Below are 19383 nucleotides of genomic sequence, written 5' to 3' on the forward strand. Positions count from 1 at the left end.
ACATTCTTCATATTAACACCGCGCTGCTGAAGTAAATTATGCCAGTTGTTGTGTGCAATCAAATCATTTATCAAGAAATCTCCTATGGAAGTTGGAGCAAATGTTGAAAGTCGGCCCATCAAATAATGCGACTGCTTAGAGAAGTCAGATTCAATTACACATCCCATCACTGCAAATAGAAGTAAAAACACGAATGTGTTTGATTTTGAAGTACATTTGTAATCTTGATTGCACATAATTGTACAGGATACCACCTGAGGCGAGCTACTTTTCACCGCCATTTCTGCATTATTGAAAAGCTTTGATTCTGCGAAGAAAAGATTGCGCTTTGATTATGAAAGAAATGCAATTAATAGCAACACTCGAGTCAAATAGCTGAGCCTGTTTTATATGCTTCCCTGATACCATGTAGTGCTGACTATGAACATCAGTACCTCAAACCAGAGAGGTCAAGAGCTACCACCTTGTAAGAGTGCTTTGTCTCGTGTCGGTGTGTCTGTCCAAGTGTGCACACGTTTATGCCCCCGAAGTCAAGACCCGCTAAATAAACAGTGTGTTTCCTGATGCCTAACGGTGTGCACGGCCCATGCACCACTGATGTCAATCCACCCAGGACTACCAGCGGCCCCCACTTCGCTCACTTACTTACTCTTTGGCTCACTCCATCCTTCCTTCATGCTCAAATTGACACTTGGTGCAGAGGCAGGCAGACAGGGGGCCTCTCCGCCCCGCGCCTCCAGAGATGTGGCCCAGCTGTCAGCCGTCTAATCCAGTCCAACCTCCCCCTGAGCCAGGCAGGAACTCCAGGCTGCTCCCCCCTCATCCTCACGCCTAGAGGCACAGCAAACAACTCAGCCCCCTCGTCAACACTACACACACACAGCGGGCCGGGAGGGGACCATTTTGCTAGTCAAATCAGTCTTGACCACTCTTCATAAATCAAGTGCAACCGTGTGACGTGCACACTCCGAAAGCCTTTTTTCGCGTATGAAAGACAACAGGTTATTGACATTACGTTGACGTCGTGCTGGAATGTTTTGCTTTCATATGTTGAAAAATTGGGATTTTTTTTTCTTCCACAGCTGCTGAATTGCTGCAGACAATTTTAATCATTTTTTTGTTTCCAATCAGCTCTCACAATCTGAACAAAGAATCCCTCTGGCTGCACCGTCTCCTTTCACATCATAGGTGCTACTGTTGGCATTGTTACTATGGAAACGACTGTACAGAGGAAAATGACATATTGGCAAATATAGATACAGTAGTGCAGGCATGAGTGAGAATATCCAATACGCTGCTGTATTTTATAGTAATTTGACCTGACTTTGCAGCCATGTATCTATGCAAATGTATTTACAATCAATTTGATAATACATTAAAAACATTTTTGTGTGGTTTTGTGTGTGCTCGTGGCACAGTAGTCGTGGGTATGTGTGTTTTCAGGAGTGTGTCTGTATGGCTCCCCATGGCATTCCCAATATCAGTATTCCTGTAGATGTGTTTGATGTGTTTGAAGCCACGTAGCATACCTTGGAACATGACAGTAAACATGGCAGAGGCTCTCCCTCAGTGGAGCAGTGATGCACGTCACCCCTCAGAAGTGTGTGACGGGTGTACAAACCAAACCCACCGGGCCACGGCGCCCCCTGGGACGCTCCCTTACTATGCCGCGCTGACTGGTTGCTCAATGCTACGCTGTTCAGAATAATTCCTCCCTCCCCGCCTGGGAAACAAAAAGAGCAAACTAAAATGGGAGACAAACAAAAGAGGAGAAATGCAAAACATGGACTTGTGACAAGTTATGGAACCCACTTAACTTGTTATCTGACCCAGCAGCAGTAGATGTCATGATATATCCTGCTCTAATGTTTTGCCGGTGTTTCATCCCTGGAAAAATCACTAGTGTATGCCTCCTGCATGCATCCCTGGGGAAATTAAGAGGCACACTATGTATCTCGTGAGGATTCCCCCAAGAATGAGAATAAAGCAGGCAGCATGAAAGAGTAGTGTTGGTGTGAGGGAGTTATTGGTCTGGCAAAGGGATTGCCAACACATCAAAATAGCATGGGTGTTGAACAAGACAGAAACTTGCACCATTTACACCTGCCAGCAAGAGAGAGAGAGAGAGAGAGACGGAGAGACCGCCATGCTGACATGGAAAATTTCCATAGCCACATACGCACAGCGTGATGTGAAGTGCAAGAGTTGACGCTTCATGTCAGACTGAATTTCATGAAGTGACATGTACAACATGTTCACATGACAGAGGTGCTTTGAATGTTGTTTTTTGGGTTGATAAGATGAGTGTATACAGTAGCAGTTTTACAATGTCACATAGGCAGATCTTTGAAAGAGTGTACTATGATCTGGGATGTAAAAATCAACTATTTGACAAAATAGTCAATAGTGCAAGATGTTATCAAGCTTTTCTCAGCGCATTTGGCGTTGAATGCCAACAGTGCCAAGAGTGATGTTACAGCATAATGAGAGTCACAGTGGAAGACTGTGTCTGGTCTCACGGGGAACATGATAGGCTACTGTAACACAAGAACACAACACTAGAAGAAGAAGACTACTTTATTATAAAGAAAAATATATGTTTTAGAAAATAATCTTCTTAATTTAAAGAGGAGGGCTGAGCTAGAGAAGAAGAAGAAGAAGCAGAAGAAGAAGAAGGAGAAGAAAAATAAGAAGAAGAAGAAGAAGAAGTAGAAGAAGAAGAAGAAGCAGAAGATGTCGAAGAAGAAGGAGAAGAAGAAGAAGAAGAAGAAAAAGAAGAAGCAGGAGAAGAAAAAGAAGAAGAAGAATGAGAAGAAGAAGAAGAAGAAGAAGGAGGAGAAGAAGCAGGAGAAGAAGAAGAAGAAGGAGAAGAAGAAGAAGAAGAAGAAGAAGAAGCAGGAGAAGAAAAAGAAGAAGAAGAAGAAGAAGAAGGAGGAGAAGAAGCAGGAGAAGAAGAAGAAGCAGGAGAAGAAGAAGAAGAAGAAGAAGCAGGAGAAGAAGAAGAAGCAGGAGAAGAAGAATAAGAATAAGCAGGAGAAGAAGAAGGAGGAGAAGAAGAAGAAGAAGCAGGAGAAGAAGAAGAAGAAGAAGAAGCAGGAGAAGAAGAAGAAGAAGAAGCAGGAGAAGAAGAAGAAGAAGATTACATCTTTATAATTATAAAGAAAAAAAATGTTTTAGAAAATAATTTTCTTAATTTAAGGAGGAGGGCAGAGCTAGAGCAGGAGAAGAAGAAGAAGAAGAAGACGCAGAAGAAGAGGAAGAAGAAGAAGAAGCAGGAGAAGAAGAAGAGGAAGAAGAAGAGGAAGAAGAGGAAGAAGCAGGAGAAGAAAAAGAGGAAGAAGAAGAGGAAGAAGAGGAAGAAGCAGGAGAAGAAGAAGAAGAAGAAGAAGAGGAAGAGGAAGAAGGAGGAGGAGGAGGAGGAGAAGCAGGAGAAGAAGAAGAAGAAGAAAAAGAAGAGGAAGAGGAAGAAGGAGGAGGAGGAGGAGGAGAAGCAGGAGAAGAAGAAGAAGAAGAAAAAGAAGAGGAAGAGGAAGAAGGAGGAGGAGGAGGAGGAGAAGCAGGAGAAACAGAAGAAGAAGAAGAAGCAGAAGAAGAAGAAGAAGAAGAAGAAGAAGAAGAAGCAGAAGCAGAAGAAGAAGAAGAAGAAGAAGAAGAAGAAGAAGAAGAAGTAGTCCGCAGAGTCAGACCTCGGATCTACCTGCAGTTTGCAGGATGCTGTGTATATCCTGCTAACGCTCCACAGATGCTGGATAACGTCAAACCAAACTTTTCTTCTCTTCCTGGAGTCACCGAGCAGGAGGAGCAGACAGTCTGCAGGAGGAGCAGACAGCCTGCAGGAGGAGCAGACAGTCTGCAGGAGGAGCAGACAGTCTGCAGGAGGAGCAGACAGCCTGCAGGAGGAGCAGACAGCCTACAGGAGGAGCAGACAGCCTGCAGGAGGAGCAGACAGCCTGCAGGAGGAGCAGACAGCCTGCAGGAGGAGCAGACAGCCTGCAGGAGGAGCAGACAGCCTGCAGGAGGAGCAGACAGCCTGCAGGAGGAGCAGACAGCCTACAGGAGGAGCAGACAGCCTGCAGGAGGAGCAGACAGCCTACAGGAGGAGCAGACAGCCTGCAGGAGGAGCAGACAGTCTGCAGGAGGAGCAGACAGCCTGCAGGAGGAGCAGACAGCCTGCAGGAGGAGCAGACAGCCTACAGGAGGAGCAGACAGTCTGCAGGTGGAGCAGACAGTCTGCAGGAGGAGCAGACAGCCTGCAGGAGGAGCAGACAGTCTGCAGGAGGAGCAGACAGCCTGCAGGAGGAGCAGACAGTCTGCAGGAGGAGCAGACAGCCTGCAGGAGCAGCGCCACTCTGCCATTGCAACTCAACTTGGGTATGTCTTTGCCATACTAACTTAGCTAACTCTGCTAAGCCAGGCCCAGCTGCTGTAGAAACACATGTTAGTGCATGTTAGGGTTAGGTTTAGGTAGGGGGGGGGGGGGACACATATTCCACTTATGGAGCTTTCAATTATACTATGATGCTGGATATTTTCCTGAATAGTAATTCATCATATTTTAATTGTTAAATTTTGTGAATAAAATCTGAATCTGCAACTTAAAGGGACTGTTTGTAACTTCTTACACGTATAAATCAATCCGGGTCGGTGTCCCATGCGCACTCGCATGCGGCTACGCTGTTCAGACTCAAACTACATGGAAGCACCAAAACCGCAAAGTTATATCTAGTGAAGCCCGTTTTGCAAAACAGTGTTGGCCGTGGTCAGAGGACGCGGGGGAGACCCTAGCTTTGGTCTCCAGGGCCGAAATCTCTGCTGTACTCTGCTCCTCTGCCTGCCTGCCTTGACTCACAGCTCGCTCCACCTCACGTGCATGCGCGCACACTACACACTGCAGAAGACTTTGTAGCTCTGAGAATATCTAGTGAGTGTACAGTGGACGTTTGTGCAGAAATAAATGCTGCAGCTCCTCCAGACCAACAGAGGTTTCCCGTGTTTTGTGAAGTGACGGGGCTCCGCAGCGAGAAACATTATCGTCTCCGATCGGGTGCCGGTGTCTCCCTGTTCCCTCCCTGGCCGCGGTCGGGAGCTTGAGGCAGGAAAAGCCAACACTAGGATCAGCAGTGATTCGTGGAGAGACCTCCGTCTGGTCAGCTAACATTACTGCCAAGCAGGTGAAATATAGAGTGATATTGTGGTTTTAGCTGACGTGTGTCGCCTCACTGTTTTGACGGATGCTCGCTCACATTCAAGTAGCGCGTGCACACGGGCGAGGGCGAGTAACAGGATGCTGACTTTCGTTGACTTAACGGCCACAGGTGTCGCTGTTACAACCAATTTCTGATTCTTACAAACAGTCCCTTTAACCGGTAACATTTCTCTGTCAGGTAAATGTATTGGTACAAAGTTTTCCTCTGAAGTAGCAGTAGAAGTACACAGTAGGAGTATACAGTTGAGTTGAATAAGTTTAAGTGCTTTGGGGGCCTTTTGTATGTTCAGGGTACAATGACTTAGGATAGTAACATAATTCAATATTTTCACATCTAAACATCATAATAACTATAGCTGTTTGATGCCTTTTTACTTGGGGGCCTCAGGCCCTGCCTTGCCTAGTGGTAAAATCTGTCCATGAAGTGTATTTCACTTGTGTTTCAGACCACAAATAGCTGGACTTGAGTGTGCATTTTCCCGTGAACCAGGCTGTATTTCACTGGTGTTTCTGAGTAGCTGCGACTGGGTGTGTGACACAACTATGTTATGGTAAGCTGGTGGATCCTCCAGTGGTGACTTGCGCATTCACCGAGGAACTTTTACCTTCAGTGGGCGGCTGTGGCTCAGAGGGTAGAGCAGGTTGTCCGCCAATCGGAAGGTCGGTGGTTCGATCCCTGGCTGCTCCGGGTCACATGTCGATGTGTCCTTGAGCAAGACACTTAACCCCAAATTGCTCCCGAAGGCATAGCCATCGGCGTGTGAATGAGTATTTAGATTCGATCCTGATGGGTAAAGATGGCACCTTAGCAGCCTCTGCCATCAGTGTGTGAATGGGTGAATACTGACATGTAGTGTAAAGCGCTTTGAGTGGTCGGAAGACTAGAAAAGCGCTATATAAATGCAAGTCCATTTACCATTCAGTGAGGTGTGTGAGGCCTTTCTGCTGTTTGTGACAATAATCCCTGATGTGACTGCAGAGCCTCATTCAGTTAAAATTGTTTTGAATTTATTGGGGGAGCGCAGTGGGACAGAGAGGCTGAGTGGACTGGTTATACTGGGACTGAGAGGCTGAGCGGACTGGTTATAATCTGCTCTGAGAATGAACGAGCAGAGAAGTTGAACCTGGTTTAGACTGTGGAGGACTTCGCTCTGTCTTCAGACTCACAGACTGACGTTCTCAGACAGACAAACTCGTTGTTCAAACTCAAACCACTGCGTTGCCTAGAGATGTAACTTGTGCGTGCACTATAGCCTGCGCTGGGTTTATAGCCTGTTGTTTACATCTCTGTGTTGTTGTCTGCCTTGGTGTTGTTTTATTCTGCTTTTGTTTCTATAAGAAATGTCAGGTAATTTATGTGGCTTAATATTGCTTGTTGTACCCGCAGTGGTGTCCGTAGACTTTTTTATTTATTCTTGGTCATTTTTGTTTAATTGTCTGTGTTTTGTCCTCTCTTCTAGTTCATTATAGTAAGGCTGCACTGAGGAAGGCAGTTATGTTTATAATTGATAATCGTATGATCAGGCTGCAAAGTGCCGTCTATAGAAACGGAATTAACTGTTGGTTTGCATTGGACATAATGGCTAAGTGGTGTGATGTTGTTCCACTAGTGTATACATCAGACCGGCAATGCGTCATCCAGAGTATGGCTCCAAGCTATAGACCAGACCAGCATTGTGTCATTGCTGAGGCTACGCTCCTGTTCGGGGGAAAGAAACTCGCTATCACATGAGAGAAAATGGAAAATGGCAAAAAGCTGTTGTGTAGCGGGTTAACCGAGGCTTTCACACTGAGATTTGAGACTCAAACGATACGTGAATATTCACTGTCGGTGTGGTAAACGGCTCAATGATGCTGGTGACAGTGATTAGTATGGCTAGCTAACATTAGCTTGAGTGTGAGGCTGCTGCAGTAATGCAGTCATGCATTAACATTATAGCAGCATCAGACAGTCGTCTCCAACTAAATCTCAGCCTTTAGATGATATTAACACATTGGTTATTTACAGACAACACTTAACCTGAACATGATTCAATCAAATATGTATAGAAGTCTGGAATAGCAATATCCGGCCACTGTGTTGGGGGAAGACTGAAGGGACATGATGGCGATCAACCTTAATTTATGAAGGTATCGTGAAGCTCAGGTTCAGACAAGGTCGCAAAATAATTATTAGACATGTGTATAAAACAAATGTTCGTATAACAAGAGATGAATGCATCCGAATTTGTCAAAATTACAATGCAAACTTACGTCAAATTGCTTTGAAGTCTATTGGATCTTCGGTTGTCTTTTCCCCAAGAGGGGGAGCGCCCTTGACTTTTTGCGAAGTACCCGTATGTGTATTTGCTATGTTGACATTTAATGTAATTAATTTTGAAGCCTAGATGTTCTTTAATTTAACAGTAGTATCATATATCATCATACCCCCCCAGGTCCTTTTTAAACATGTAACGCAGTACTAACTCAGAGTAGGATGTGTTTGAACTGACCTACATTTTACTTTTATTTAAGTACAGTACATTCTTACACAAGTACTTTAACTTTTACTTCAGTAATATATATATTTTTTTTAAAGTAACAGTAGGCTACCTTTACTTGAGTACAATATTGTAGTACTCTTTCCACCTCTGGTAGTATGGACTTGGTACAAAGCTAGACACAACTTTGTTGTTACTGTTTACAGTAGGACATACTATGTTTAAATCTATTTTCAAGATGACTTTTAAAATATCACATATTAACAGGATTGCCAAGAAAAAGTGAGAGCAGGAAAAAAAAGCAAGACAGGGCGAAGTGAAGGGATGGAGAGGAGGTGTTGGAGGAGGAGGGCAGTTCATTGAGGTCAGGTTGACAGTAAAGAACAGATGAGATGGGGCGGCTGAGGAGTGTTTTGTAGGTGGGATGTTGTAGGAGGGGAGTAGAGGGGGGAAACTAGGCCAGTGTCCAGACTCAGAGCACCAAAGGCCCTGCGTCCCTGGATGCCCCGTGTCAGCCCTCTGACAGGAGAGATGGGACTTTAACACAGAGTTTTTCACCACCAGACGCTCCCCGTCTCCTCTGAAGAATACCCCTCCTCCTCCTCGACGCGCTCACCAGTCAGAGTTTGAGGAGAGAAATGCACTCGTTACAATAAGGAGGGCACATGGCTTGGGACCTGAGGCTTTGAGTGCCGCCTCCTCCACACTCTCAGTAGAATAAGGATCTTTCCTGCAAGTACTGTGCATTTCCAAAGTTGACGCGCAGTAAATAGAATTTTTGAGGCGAGTTCACACTGCTTAGGTGCATGGCCATACAATATGTGTCCGTGCTTGTTGGCTGCATAAAAAATAACAACCTTATTGAGCGTGAATACATGACTCGCTGATAGCTGAATTTGAATATTCCTCCTCATCCCCGCAGTCTCTTCTGCTCGCTCCTGCCCCACAGATAAAGCAGACTTATTGTCAGGCTTAATCAGGTGGTCTGTTACCTTGGCAATTAAAGCCTTGTTAGAGATATAAAACCTTGAGACTCAAATGGAGAGTCCCTGGCGAGTCAAACCACTGAGCAAATCCTTAAACCAAACAACCTTCCAGTGGGAGCACTTCTTCTCCGAGGATAGATGTTTAATTATCTCTGCTTGTTTGGGGGGGGAAGGAAGGAAAAACTGTTTTACTCCCTCTTGTTTGTCTTAAAAGCTCATGAGTATTTATTAGAATTAATTTAAGTGGCAATCAGTGTTCTTTTATGTTTTGATTTGTCACAATGTATTGACCTAGGATAGATAATATTGTGAACCATTTGTGAGAGAATTTGCTAAGAGGGGGTAATTGTGCCTTTTTCACAGTGAAAACAAAGAACAAAATACAAAAACATTTAGTCTTTTTTAAGGAATATTAAACTAATTCAGTGTTCTTAATATACTTTAATGAATTAATCTTTATAATATTGCTGCTAAGTGTTATCATTTATCATTTATTCCCAATTGATGCAAAACACCTATCTCAATGTTAGCTTTTCCTAAACTAGGCCAACTATTTTCCCAAATGAATATTCTTTTTTTCAGAAATAATGCAGCATATTTGAGCAATATGAAGTGATAATTTATCATTATTTAATGATCTCCCACAGACAGTACATCACACATGGCGCAGTCAGCGACAACAGCTGTGCAGGATCTTGAAGGGCTAATTCTCTGAGACTCAACTTCTCTGCGTGTTCGGTCCCACATAACCTTTTGACCCCTTATTTGATGTCCAGCCTGACTTTTTCTCGCTGAAAGGCCATTTCGGTGCCTTTCCTTGTCTCCTTTCATCCCACACTTTGTCTGTTTCTCCTTACCTCGGTGACATACTCCTCTAAATGGGCCTGGCATGCATCCCACTGTCTAACGAAGGTATGTGTGTGTGTGGGCGGTGTTTAGGGAGGTGAGACCTTCTCTGGGACACACTAATCAGCTACAAACCAAGGCCCGGGCAGGGAGGCACTGGACAGGTGAGCGGAACCACTCGCTACACCCCCTGGCTGCTCCTTAGCGTGAGGGTCAAGTCAGCTCCATCCTTTACGGCCCAGTCACTCCTTCATCCTGGTGTCCCCAATCACCTGGCTTCCATCCCTGGTCGCGGGTCCCTTCCTGGGGGCCTCCGAGGGAGGAAACAGCGAGCAGCTGCTCTACCAAGGGAGCCTCCTGAACGCGCCTTCTGCCAGCCCCGTGTGTGTTAACCTTTTCTTTTAATTAACACCGTCCCAACTCCCAACTCCCGCCGCCGCGGTCCGGAGAGAGGTTCTCAGGGCTTATGCAACTGTCAGGAAAGTGGGAGAGTCATCGGGGAGCGAGAGGTGGTGGGCGGGTGGGAGTGATGAAGGTGAGAGGAGGTGAGGAGGAGGAGGAGGTGGGATGAATAATGTCTGCATGGCCTGGGAGTGAGGGTTCTTCTAATCCTTCAGAGCCTTTTTTATCCAGATGCCTTCACACAACTACAACACACCAGTCATTCCACACAGCTGCCTATTTTCCAGGGACGATCCCGAAGTAAATTGGACATGCTGATGAGAAGATGCCTGCTCCTAATTTGCACTACAGCTCATTACTCTGCAAGAGAGTCAAAAAGCTTTCGTTCGAGCTCTAGTCATTGACTACGCAATTGTTTTCATGTTTGTAAAAACGCACAAAGGGCCTAATTCACTAAGTGAAGTTAAGAGCAATACAAGTTTTGTGTTTGTTCCATTTTCACAGGGTTTTAATAAAGTAGGGATTCAACTAACGATTATTTTCATTGTTGATTAATCTGTCGATTACTTTCTCGATTAATCGATTAGTTGTTTGGTCTATAAAAAATAATAATATAAAAATGTCAATCAGTGTTTCCCAAAGCCCAAAATGACATCTTCAAATGTCTTGTTTTGTCACAACTCAAAGATATTCAATTTACTGTCTTAGAGGAGTAAAGAAAATATTCACATATCAGAATTTATGGAGAATTTTGACTTTAAAAAATTACTTAAACATATTAATTGATTATCAAAATAGTTGGCGATTAATTTAATAGTTGACAATTAATCGTGGCAGCTCTACAATAAATCAACTTTTCAGCTCTGACAAAAAAGAAGAATAAATTGTAATAAACCCGTCCAATCGGTTCATTTGACCCGATTGTAATGATTCGCACTCTGCCCGTGCACTCATTGCATGTCACCAGAGTCATCCACAAGCTGCTTGTTTGACAGCTGTGAGTATTAACAATAGCCATGTTCATTATGATATGTTTATGTTCGTAATGATAATGGTGGGGGAGTGGCTTTGGAGGGAGGCCGGAAGGGACGGACTGTCAGTGTTGCTGACTTGGCGACTTTCTTGCTAGATTTAGTGACTTTTGGAGCCACTGCTGCCAGCTACTTTCATTGGAAAAGAGTTGGCGACACCGGGCTCGGTTTTTCGGTTGGATCATTTTTAAAATATGTAGTTTCTCCAGATCGCAGACCCCAAAGTAATAGCTACTTAGATTTAGCCACAATATGTGTTTAATTCGGAAAAATATGCTTGACTAAATTCAGTGCGAGACGCATTGAACCTGGTAATCAGACATTGGTAGCATTCCGAGGTGAGTCCGGCGGATTGTGTAAAATGTTCTGTATGATAAGGGGCTCTGTAGCACACTTACATGCTGCAGCTTAACTAACTACCAGAATATCGAGGGGTGAGTAGGCTTGATCTCATCTTACAGTGAAGATCTCCTAATGAGAGAGTGGTAATGAGCACGAAAAAAATCACTCTCATTTCAGTAAAAAAAAAAGAAAAAGAAAGTGTTGAAATGTTTGCCTTCGTTCCCTTTCATCATGTGTGGACGGTGCCAAGTGGAAAATGTCCATCTTTCACCGGGAGATTTTTTTTATGTTCGTCTTGGCTCATGGTAATGCCCCCGGGGGGACCCTCTTTCTTGGCATGGCCATAGTGGTCACCATTTGCTGGAGACAGGCTGTGGAGGTCAAAGCCATTTGAGAAGGACATAAAACCCCTAGAATGATTTTTGATCACACTATGAAACCGTCCCATTGTGGTTAAATGGTATTTTTCATGCCAATAACACATCTTTGTGGGGGTTATTGTCATGTCAAGTAATTTCAAGTTAGAGCATAATAGTAGGTGTGTATTCTGGACATTAGAGTAATGCAGCCAGAGATGTTTCAGTTTGTCTTGGAATTTTATCTTGCTATACCCATGAGCTAGCTGATGACGTGAAATGGCTTTGGATCCGATAACATTGTCACCATGATAACACCCTACAGCTTGGGTCGTGATGTTGCAAGTCAGGCCTGCGTCTCGCATCTTGTGACCTCAGTTTTATGATGGAGTAAGTAAGGGGAAAACTGCCAGGACCTTCTCCTCATGAAGACCCAGAGCAAGGGCACTGTCTCCCCAGCCCCATAGATCAGCCAGCCCTGAATGTCAAACCGCACAGCAGCCGCTGCGGTGCCAGGAGTCCCCCTCTTGCTCCCTCTCTGGCCCGTGATCTGCTGTCTGGTGACACCACTGCGCTAATGACCCGGTTTGGGAGTTGCTCTACGGGGCTCCTTGGCTTGGGAAGATGGAAGTTGTGGATATATCCAGCTGGAAGGTCACTGTTGACGAGGACCGCTCACTCAACATACTTTGTTGACATCCTTCAGTTTGCAAGGATGTTGAGACATGGAGGCTGACCTTTTGTTGAAACAGGCGTGGCTATTCACTGAGTGGCAATATTCTGATGTGATTTCCATGCTGTTTTTGTAATTATATGCACTGGTTCTTGGTAGAGAAAGACACAATGTTGATGTGAACTGCATACATATGATACGATTTTGCTCCAGTGTTTAATTGCCCGGCAATTTGGATAAGAGTGAAGTTGGAAAGCAGCACTCGCCCCTTGCTTGCCAACTCTGAAGCCATCTGATTGTTAGCTCGCCGTGTTGTTTTTGTTCTTTTTTTAATCAGTTTACTGTGGAAGTATGTGTCTCAGTGTTCAGAGAGGGCAATGTTTTCAGTCACTCGCTAGTTTTTTTTTTTATTTTCTCAGCCTCAGGAGTTTGGCTTATTGGAGCAGAGTTAAAGCCCCCGGGGAGCACTCCTCTGGTGATGGGGGCACTGCCTCGACCTCACTCATGCCTGGTGTGGGTGGCATCCAACTAGGGAGACGCACAATGGAGAGCAAGACTGAAGATGGTGATGCTTCTGGTGGACTCTCCCAGGACTCAGCCTTATTCTCAGGGTCATGCATTCCAGCAATCTCTGTAATTATAAGCAAGTAAGAAAAAAGTTGAATCTTCTTGCCTTTCTCGAAAATGAACGTGCCCCGCTCCTCAAGGGAAACATTCACATCTCTGAGTTCTAGTAGCTGGATGGGTTTTAATGAGGCAAGTCAAGAGTGTGTGTGTGTGTGTGTGTGTGTGTGGTTGATGTACATGCATGTCTGTGTATCTGCCCTGTTCTAACAAGCGTAATTGACCGGCTGTGCTTTTAAGCCGCCGTTTTTCACCATTTGCGAGAGTATTCTACTAAATAGCCTTCAGTGATTATTATTTCTACCGGAGACACTTCATTGGGATTAAAACTTTCTGAGTTTTTAAAGTTCAGTTCAGTTTTTTTTTTTGTGTGTGGACAATGTGCAGTCGGAGCCAAATGGACAGAGGGTGAGCAGGCCACAGGTCAGGGAGAACTGCTGAAGGGTCTCGCCACCCGAGGGCCACGGATTCCACAGGGGAACATCTCGCCCCGCTGAGAGGCAGAGTGAAATCTCTAATGCTGCGGCACGCACACTTGCTGTGGCGTCTCGATGTCTAACTAAAAGCTATGGGTGGTGAACAAAAATCCCCACATAACTGCTCAGTTTTGCTACAAATGCTGTGGTAAGAAGCTGAGGTGATCTGAAAACAGACTGTGCCTTTGTGCGTTTGAATTTCAAAGTCTTGTTGTCTGAGTGAGGCGTTTTTGAAGGACAGAACAATTAGAGAGTCGATTAAATGTTTATGTGAAGATGCACCAATCAATTGCTTAATTTTGCAGTATCATATAGGTACATGCGAGAATAGAAATATCCTGGCTGGCATCGTTTTTCATGACAAACATGTCACATTTTTTGTATTATTTGTCTTCGTTTGATTCCCTTTTCCCTCACGCTCCGAGGTGAGACTTGAAACAAAAGCATTTTTGTTGATTTTCATTGTGCCTATTTGCTCCCCAAAAATGTATATTTGATTCTCCTTTCCATATTTATAAAGTTATCCCCGAGGGACCAGCCGTGTCAGACAGTTTTCGGAGCATCATATGAGCAACATTCCTCACATGAGGTTTCTTCCACTTGAAGGAAAAAAAAACAACTTCTGAGCGAGTGTGTACTGTAACTTAGAGACTGAACTGCGCGAGCACTGAGTCAAGTCGAGCCTTTTCCCAGTTACTTTGTCACTAATGAAAGTAGCAAAGAGCCCTGGAGGACTGAAGAGCACTGTTTGTTTGTGTTTGAGAGAGCATTCGAGAGGTACGGAGGGGGGAGGCAAGGTGGTAAAACTTTGGGAGAGCCGCCTGACAGAGCGCCGAGACAGGGAGGGAGAACTTTGGAGCATTGTTAAGATTGAAGTTTTAAGGCAGCTGGGATCTCCTGACAGACTCCAAGCACCTACAAATAGATGTTTCATATGTGTGTGTTTACCAACTTTACTGTAGTTTGCGAGGGCTTTGAATTTACCAAAGCACATCACGTCAATCTGTGTCATACTCGGTTTTATTGATCTTTTCTCACACATTTTATGGCAGCGTGTGGGTGGGGGAATTATTTAAAAAAGCAAAGGGTGCGGATGAAATTACGAGAATCCAAATTGAGCAAACAGAATGAACATCATATGTAGGTCATAAGTCCCCATTTATTACGTTGAAGTCTCACATGTGCCACTGATCAGGGACAAAAGAGGCAAAATAACAAGGCCTCTTTAAAAGGAGAGGCTTAATAATGACTGTCAGGTAACGGATAAGTCTCTTCATGTAGCTCTGGATTTCCTATTACATTTATTACTGCTGTAGGTGATTACCTTAGATGTCTATAACAGTATATGGCCTCATTATGAACTCCAAAGTAAAATACCCTATAGAATAAGAGCAGCCTTATTATGTACTCACATCATTAACTTTTATAGTTTTGGTTAACTTTTATGGAGAATTTTCTTCCACAAAGTTAAATTCAGCCACAGTAAAGGCTATCAAAAGGTTGTTGTTAATTTTCTCCTTCTACACCAGCCCGTGTTCGGGAGTTGCCCTATCGACTGCTCCTCTCCTTCCCTATAGGTGTGCAGCGGTCTCCTCTTACATTTATGTCTCTGTGAATCAGTCAGAATAGAAAATGCATTGCAAGTGGGGGCGGGGAGGGGGAGCAGTTGCGTGACTGTGATGTTTTAGATGGGGGGGCCCCTGACAGAGGCTACCTCCAGGCTGCGAAGCCCACTGCAGGGCTCCTCTCTGGATCTCATTTTCACATAGCAGAGGTAGCATGGGGCCTGGATGTGCTCGTGCAGGTGAGGGGTGTATGACAGAGAAAAAAAAGAGGTTGTGTGATTTTTGTACACAATAATAGACCTTTTAATGAAATAAATTCAAAGTTTGCACACTAAAAACGAGTTGAAACTATACCTGGAATGATTAAAATCAGAAAATAAAAGCAAGAAAATAAATATTAAAGGAGAGGACATTGTTTTGACTCAACCATAAATAATTATTATATTTTAAATCTGAAAAAAATATATATTTCTTTATGTTCAAATAATTAAAGGGGATGCAATAAAATCTTCATTCATAGTGAACAATAATAAAAATAAAAAAATAAAAACAAATATTAAAGGGGAGGAGGCTACATTGTTTGACTCAACCACAAATAATTATTATTACTGAGAAAGAAAGAGGTTGTGTGATTTTTTTACACAATAATAGACCTTTTTAATTAAATAAATTCAAAGTTTGCACACTAAAATGAGTTGAAACTATACCTGGAATGATTTAAAATAAGAAAATTAAAGCAAGAAAAGAAATATTAAAGGGGAGGAGACCACAAATAATTATTATATTATTTTAAATCTGAGAAAATATATATTTCTTTATGTTCAAATAATTAAGGGGATTGCAATAAAAAATCTCATTAATACAGAACAAAAATAATGAAAAAAAACAAAAAATATGTAAATAAATAAAAAAAAACTTTACATGCCATTACATGTCATATATGTCAACAGAAAAAGAGGTTGTGTGAATTTTTACACAATAATAGACCTTTTTAATTAACTAAATTCAAAGTTTGCAGACTAAAATGAGTTGAAACTATATCTGGAATGATTAAAATAAGAAAATAAAAGCAAGAAAATAAATATTAAAGGGGAGGAGGCTACATTGTTTGACTCAAATAATTATATTTTTTTTAAATCTGAGAAAATATATATTTCTTTATGTTCAAATAATGAAGGGGATGCAATAAAAAATCTCATTCATAGTGAACAATAATAAATAAAAAAAGATATTAAAGGGGAGGAGGCTACATTGTTTGACTCAACCACAAATAATTATTATATTATTTTAAATCTGAAAAAAATAAATATTTCTTTATGTTCAAATAATGAAGGGGATGCAATAAAAAATCTCATTCATAGTGAACAATAATAAATAAAAAAAAGATATTAAAGGGGAGGAGGCTACATTGTTTGACTCAACCACAAATAATTATTATATTATTTTAAATCTGAAAAAAATAAATATTTCTTTATGTTCAAATAATGAAGGGGATTGCAATAAAACATCTCATTCATAGTGAACAATAATAATGAAAAAAAAAAAAAAAAAATCTGTAAATAAATCCCCAAAAAACTTTACATGTCATTCCATGTCATATATGTCAACAACAGTCAAGACACACAGAAAAATGTATTTCTGCTTAACCACTTCTACCAGAAGGGGGACCAGTAGTCCGTCTGCCGTAGACGGAGAGTGGCCGACGGCGAGCTGAATGAAGGCAGAGAGGAGAGACGCCAGGGTGAGCAAAAGCCGACTTTGGGTTTAAGAGTTCGACTCCGGATCCGGGGAAACCAGCCGATCCAGCGTTCCGCATCTTGCCGTGATCCCTCGGATTTTAATCATGCCTCTCTGTCTGTGTGTGAGTGCAGGCAGGCTGACAATGATTTCCTCAGTGATTACGTACAGAGCGAGTCCCTGCGGGGTAGGGGCCCCCTCTGGAGCCATCCTGATGGCTTTGGGGGCCTTGCTTCCATTTTCCATTATTATGTGGACTACCGGAGCGACAGCGCAGTCCAAGACCTTGCAGGTTTGTGATGAGGAGGGAGCTTCCATCTTCTCTCTGCTTCTTCTTCATCCTCTTTTTAAAGAGCAATTTAGACGTAGACTTTTTAGATCAGATTCCGAAACAACCCTAATTCATGATTAGCAAGGAACTGGAGTGGAGGAAAAAAAAAGGAAAGACTCTATAATAGTTTTGGATGCTGTTTATAGGTGGATATGAAGTGAAACGTGTTATTATCATTTTTCCTCCTTTTTTTTTTTTTTTTTTTTTTTTTTTTTTTTGCACTCTCACAGGAGACGTTTTGCTGATGTCTTTCTCACGTCGGATGCATTTCAGATGAGATTTGCGAGAAGCAAAAATATTCCGCTTTTATTTTCTCTCTTAAAACGAAGCATCATCATCATGCCTGCACGCGTGCAGTGTGTTTTCCCGGAGAATGGAAGCGCATGACGAGAGGGGATTTACTATTATTCTCACACTTTTTTACCACCATACACCCAGCTCAACTAAATAGAGTCGCCGTTATACCGATCGTGGTGGGGGGGGGGTAAATAATTGGATTTTATAACATCCACCTACTCATCAGAAAATATAACAGCAAAAAAAAACAACTCGTGTTTGTTGTGTATAGAACCGCGCGGTCAAAAAGGTTGGGCTAAGTTGCATCTTTCTGTAATGGTAAAAAGGCAGACGCGACCAGTGGAATTTAGAGACCTTTTAGACCAGATTATCAGACAGAAACTGAGCAACTTCAGCGTTTCTCTATAGGATGTCGCGCCGCAAGCAAGCTAAACCAAGATCACTGAAAGGTAAGTGATATAAGCCCTATGTCATGGTGGCTTTCAGATGATTTATGACAAGTGTAGACAGAGCATGATCTGAACTTATCGCTCACTGCAAATGTAACTGTTCCTTTTTTTTTTTTTTTTTTTTTTTTACGCATTTCGGAGTGTTCCTTCCTGTTATGTTTGCGCATGGAATCGGATGCATTTTACGCACTTTGGCATAGGGGGGGGGGGGTATAAAAAAAAAAGCTGGTCGGTTTTACAGTTGAGCAGTATTGTAATGCTAGTTAAAGTGCAAGTGCAAGGGTAGGGCATGGGTAATTTTAAAGAGAGCAACCAGTGCAGCGCGACGCTGGCACAAACATCTGGATCAAACACATCTGGATGTGTTAAAAAAGACGCTCCTAGTCGGAACTTAAGCCCGTCTGATGGAATGGGGCGCAGAGTCACGTGACCCACCCTCCTGTCTGAGAAAACTGAGGAGGAAACATTTTATATGTTGTTGGGGGGGGGGGGAAAGGGAGGGCTGTGGTGTGTGTGTGTGTGTGTGTGTGTGTGTGTGCAATAGAGAAATTAGAGGTAGTGCTAATTGGACATGTTCATTAAAAAAAAAGTTGTAAACATCTGGATTTCAAAAGCTGGAAAACAGCTGAACTTTTTTATTTCATATCTGCACAGCATGTCAGCATATACAGCAGACACTGTGTATGATTTTTAATTTTTTGTTACTTTTTTTGAGACAGTTGGACTGGTGGTAACTCAGCCATGCATTTGTGTCTGAGTGTACATGTGTGTGTGAGAGAGGGGGGGGGGGGAAGGGGGAAGGAGAGAGAGAAATAGAGACAGCAACATGCATGAACACACACATATTCACACTACTTTTCTCTGTAGCATTTTGGTCAGGGGGGGGGTGGGGGGAGAGCTGCTGGGTTTTGGAGGTTGAGCTCCAGTTCATCTGGCAGGCATTGTATTTTGCTCAGCAAATAATTGTCCACAATTTCACATTCCCAGCTTGTGGTCTGTGGACCCCCTTTCTCTCTCTCTCTCTCTCCCCCCTTTTTCGTTCTCGGAAGTCTTCATCTCAAAGGAAGATTACATGGTCTGCGGTAGTACATTCATGCAGCCACCATTTTAAATCAATACCCAGGAGAGGGTGGAAATGTGAGTGCATGCACATCTTAAAAATTGTCACATTCTGTCTCCAGACCTGCACTGCTCTTTTCACAGTAAACAGCTCTATACATAGATTCCCTAGTTTTCTCTCACACCACACTGGCATTGACTGCTTTTTTTTTTTTTGTGTTAGTTGATTTGACAATTGCTATTCTCAAAAGACACGTCACTTAGATATAATCGTTTCCTGCGAGCATGCCTACATGCTACAAGTGTGTGTGTGTGTGAATGTGTGTGTGTGTGTGAATTCAGAACATCTGTCAAGATTTGTGTACATCGAGAGAGAGAGAGAGAGAGAGAGAGAGAGAGAGAGAGAGAGCAAATCAGCATGCAAATGAAGTCTGAGTGATGACATTGTTTGTTTTGTTATTGTCAGTAAAATTTAAATTGGAAAAATGTGGTACACAAAACATCCCCGACTTTTATGTCCTCG

The 19383-nt window shown here is 42.9% G+C and overlaps 1 protein-coding gene across 11 annotated transcripts in view; it reads left to right on the top strand.

The window, feature by feature from the left end:
- The first annotated feature begins 16843 nt into the window (after positions 1 to 16843).
- The window catches only part of LOC119498206 (zinc finger protein 521-like), a 102807-nt gene continuing 100267 nt past the window's right edge, over positions 16844 to 19383 (top strand). For 7 of the 11 annotated variants that reach the window (XM_037786812.1, XM_037786815.1, XM_037786814.1 and 4 more), the window contains exon 1: positions 17024 to 17801. In XM_037786812.1, coding sequence (XP_037642740.1) covers positions 17762 to 17801 — 40 coding nt within the window. In that variant the 5' untranslated portion in view covers positions 17024 to 17761. The other 4 variants (XM_037786819.1, XM_037786822.1, XM_037786820.1 and 1 more) reach the window with 1 other exon arrangement.

This window comes from Sebastes umbrosus, chromosome 12 (assembly GCF_015220745.1).
Source record: "Sebastes umbrosus isolate fSebUmb1 chromosome 12, fSebUmb1.pri, whole genome shotgun sequence".
Lineage (NCBI taxonomy): Eukaryota > Metazoa > Chordata > Actinopteri > Perciformes > Sebastidae > Sebastes > Sebastes umbrosus.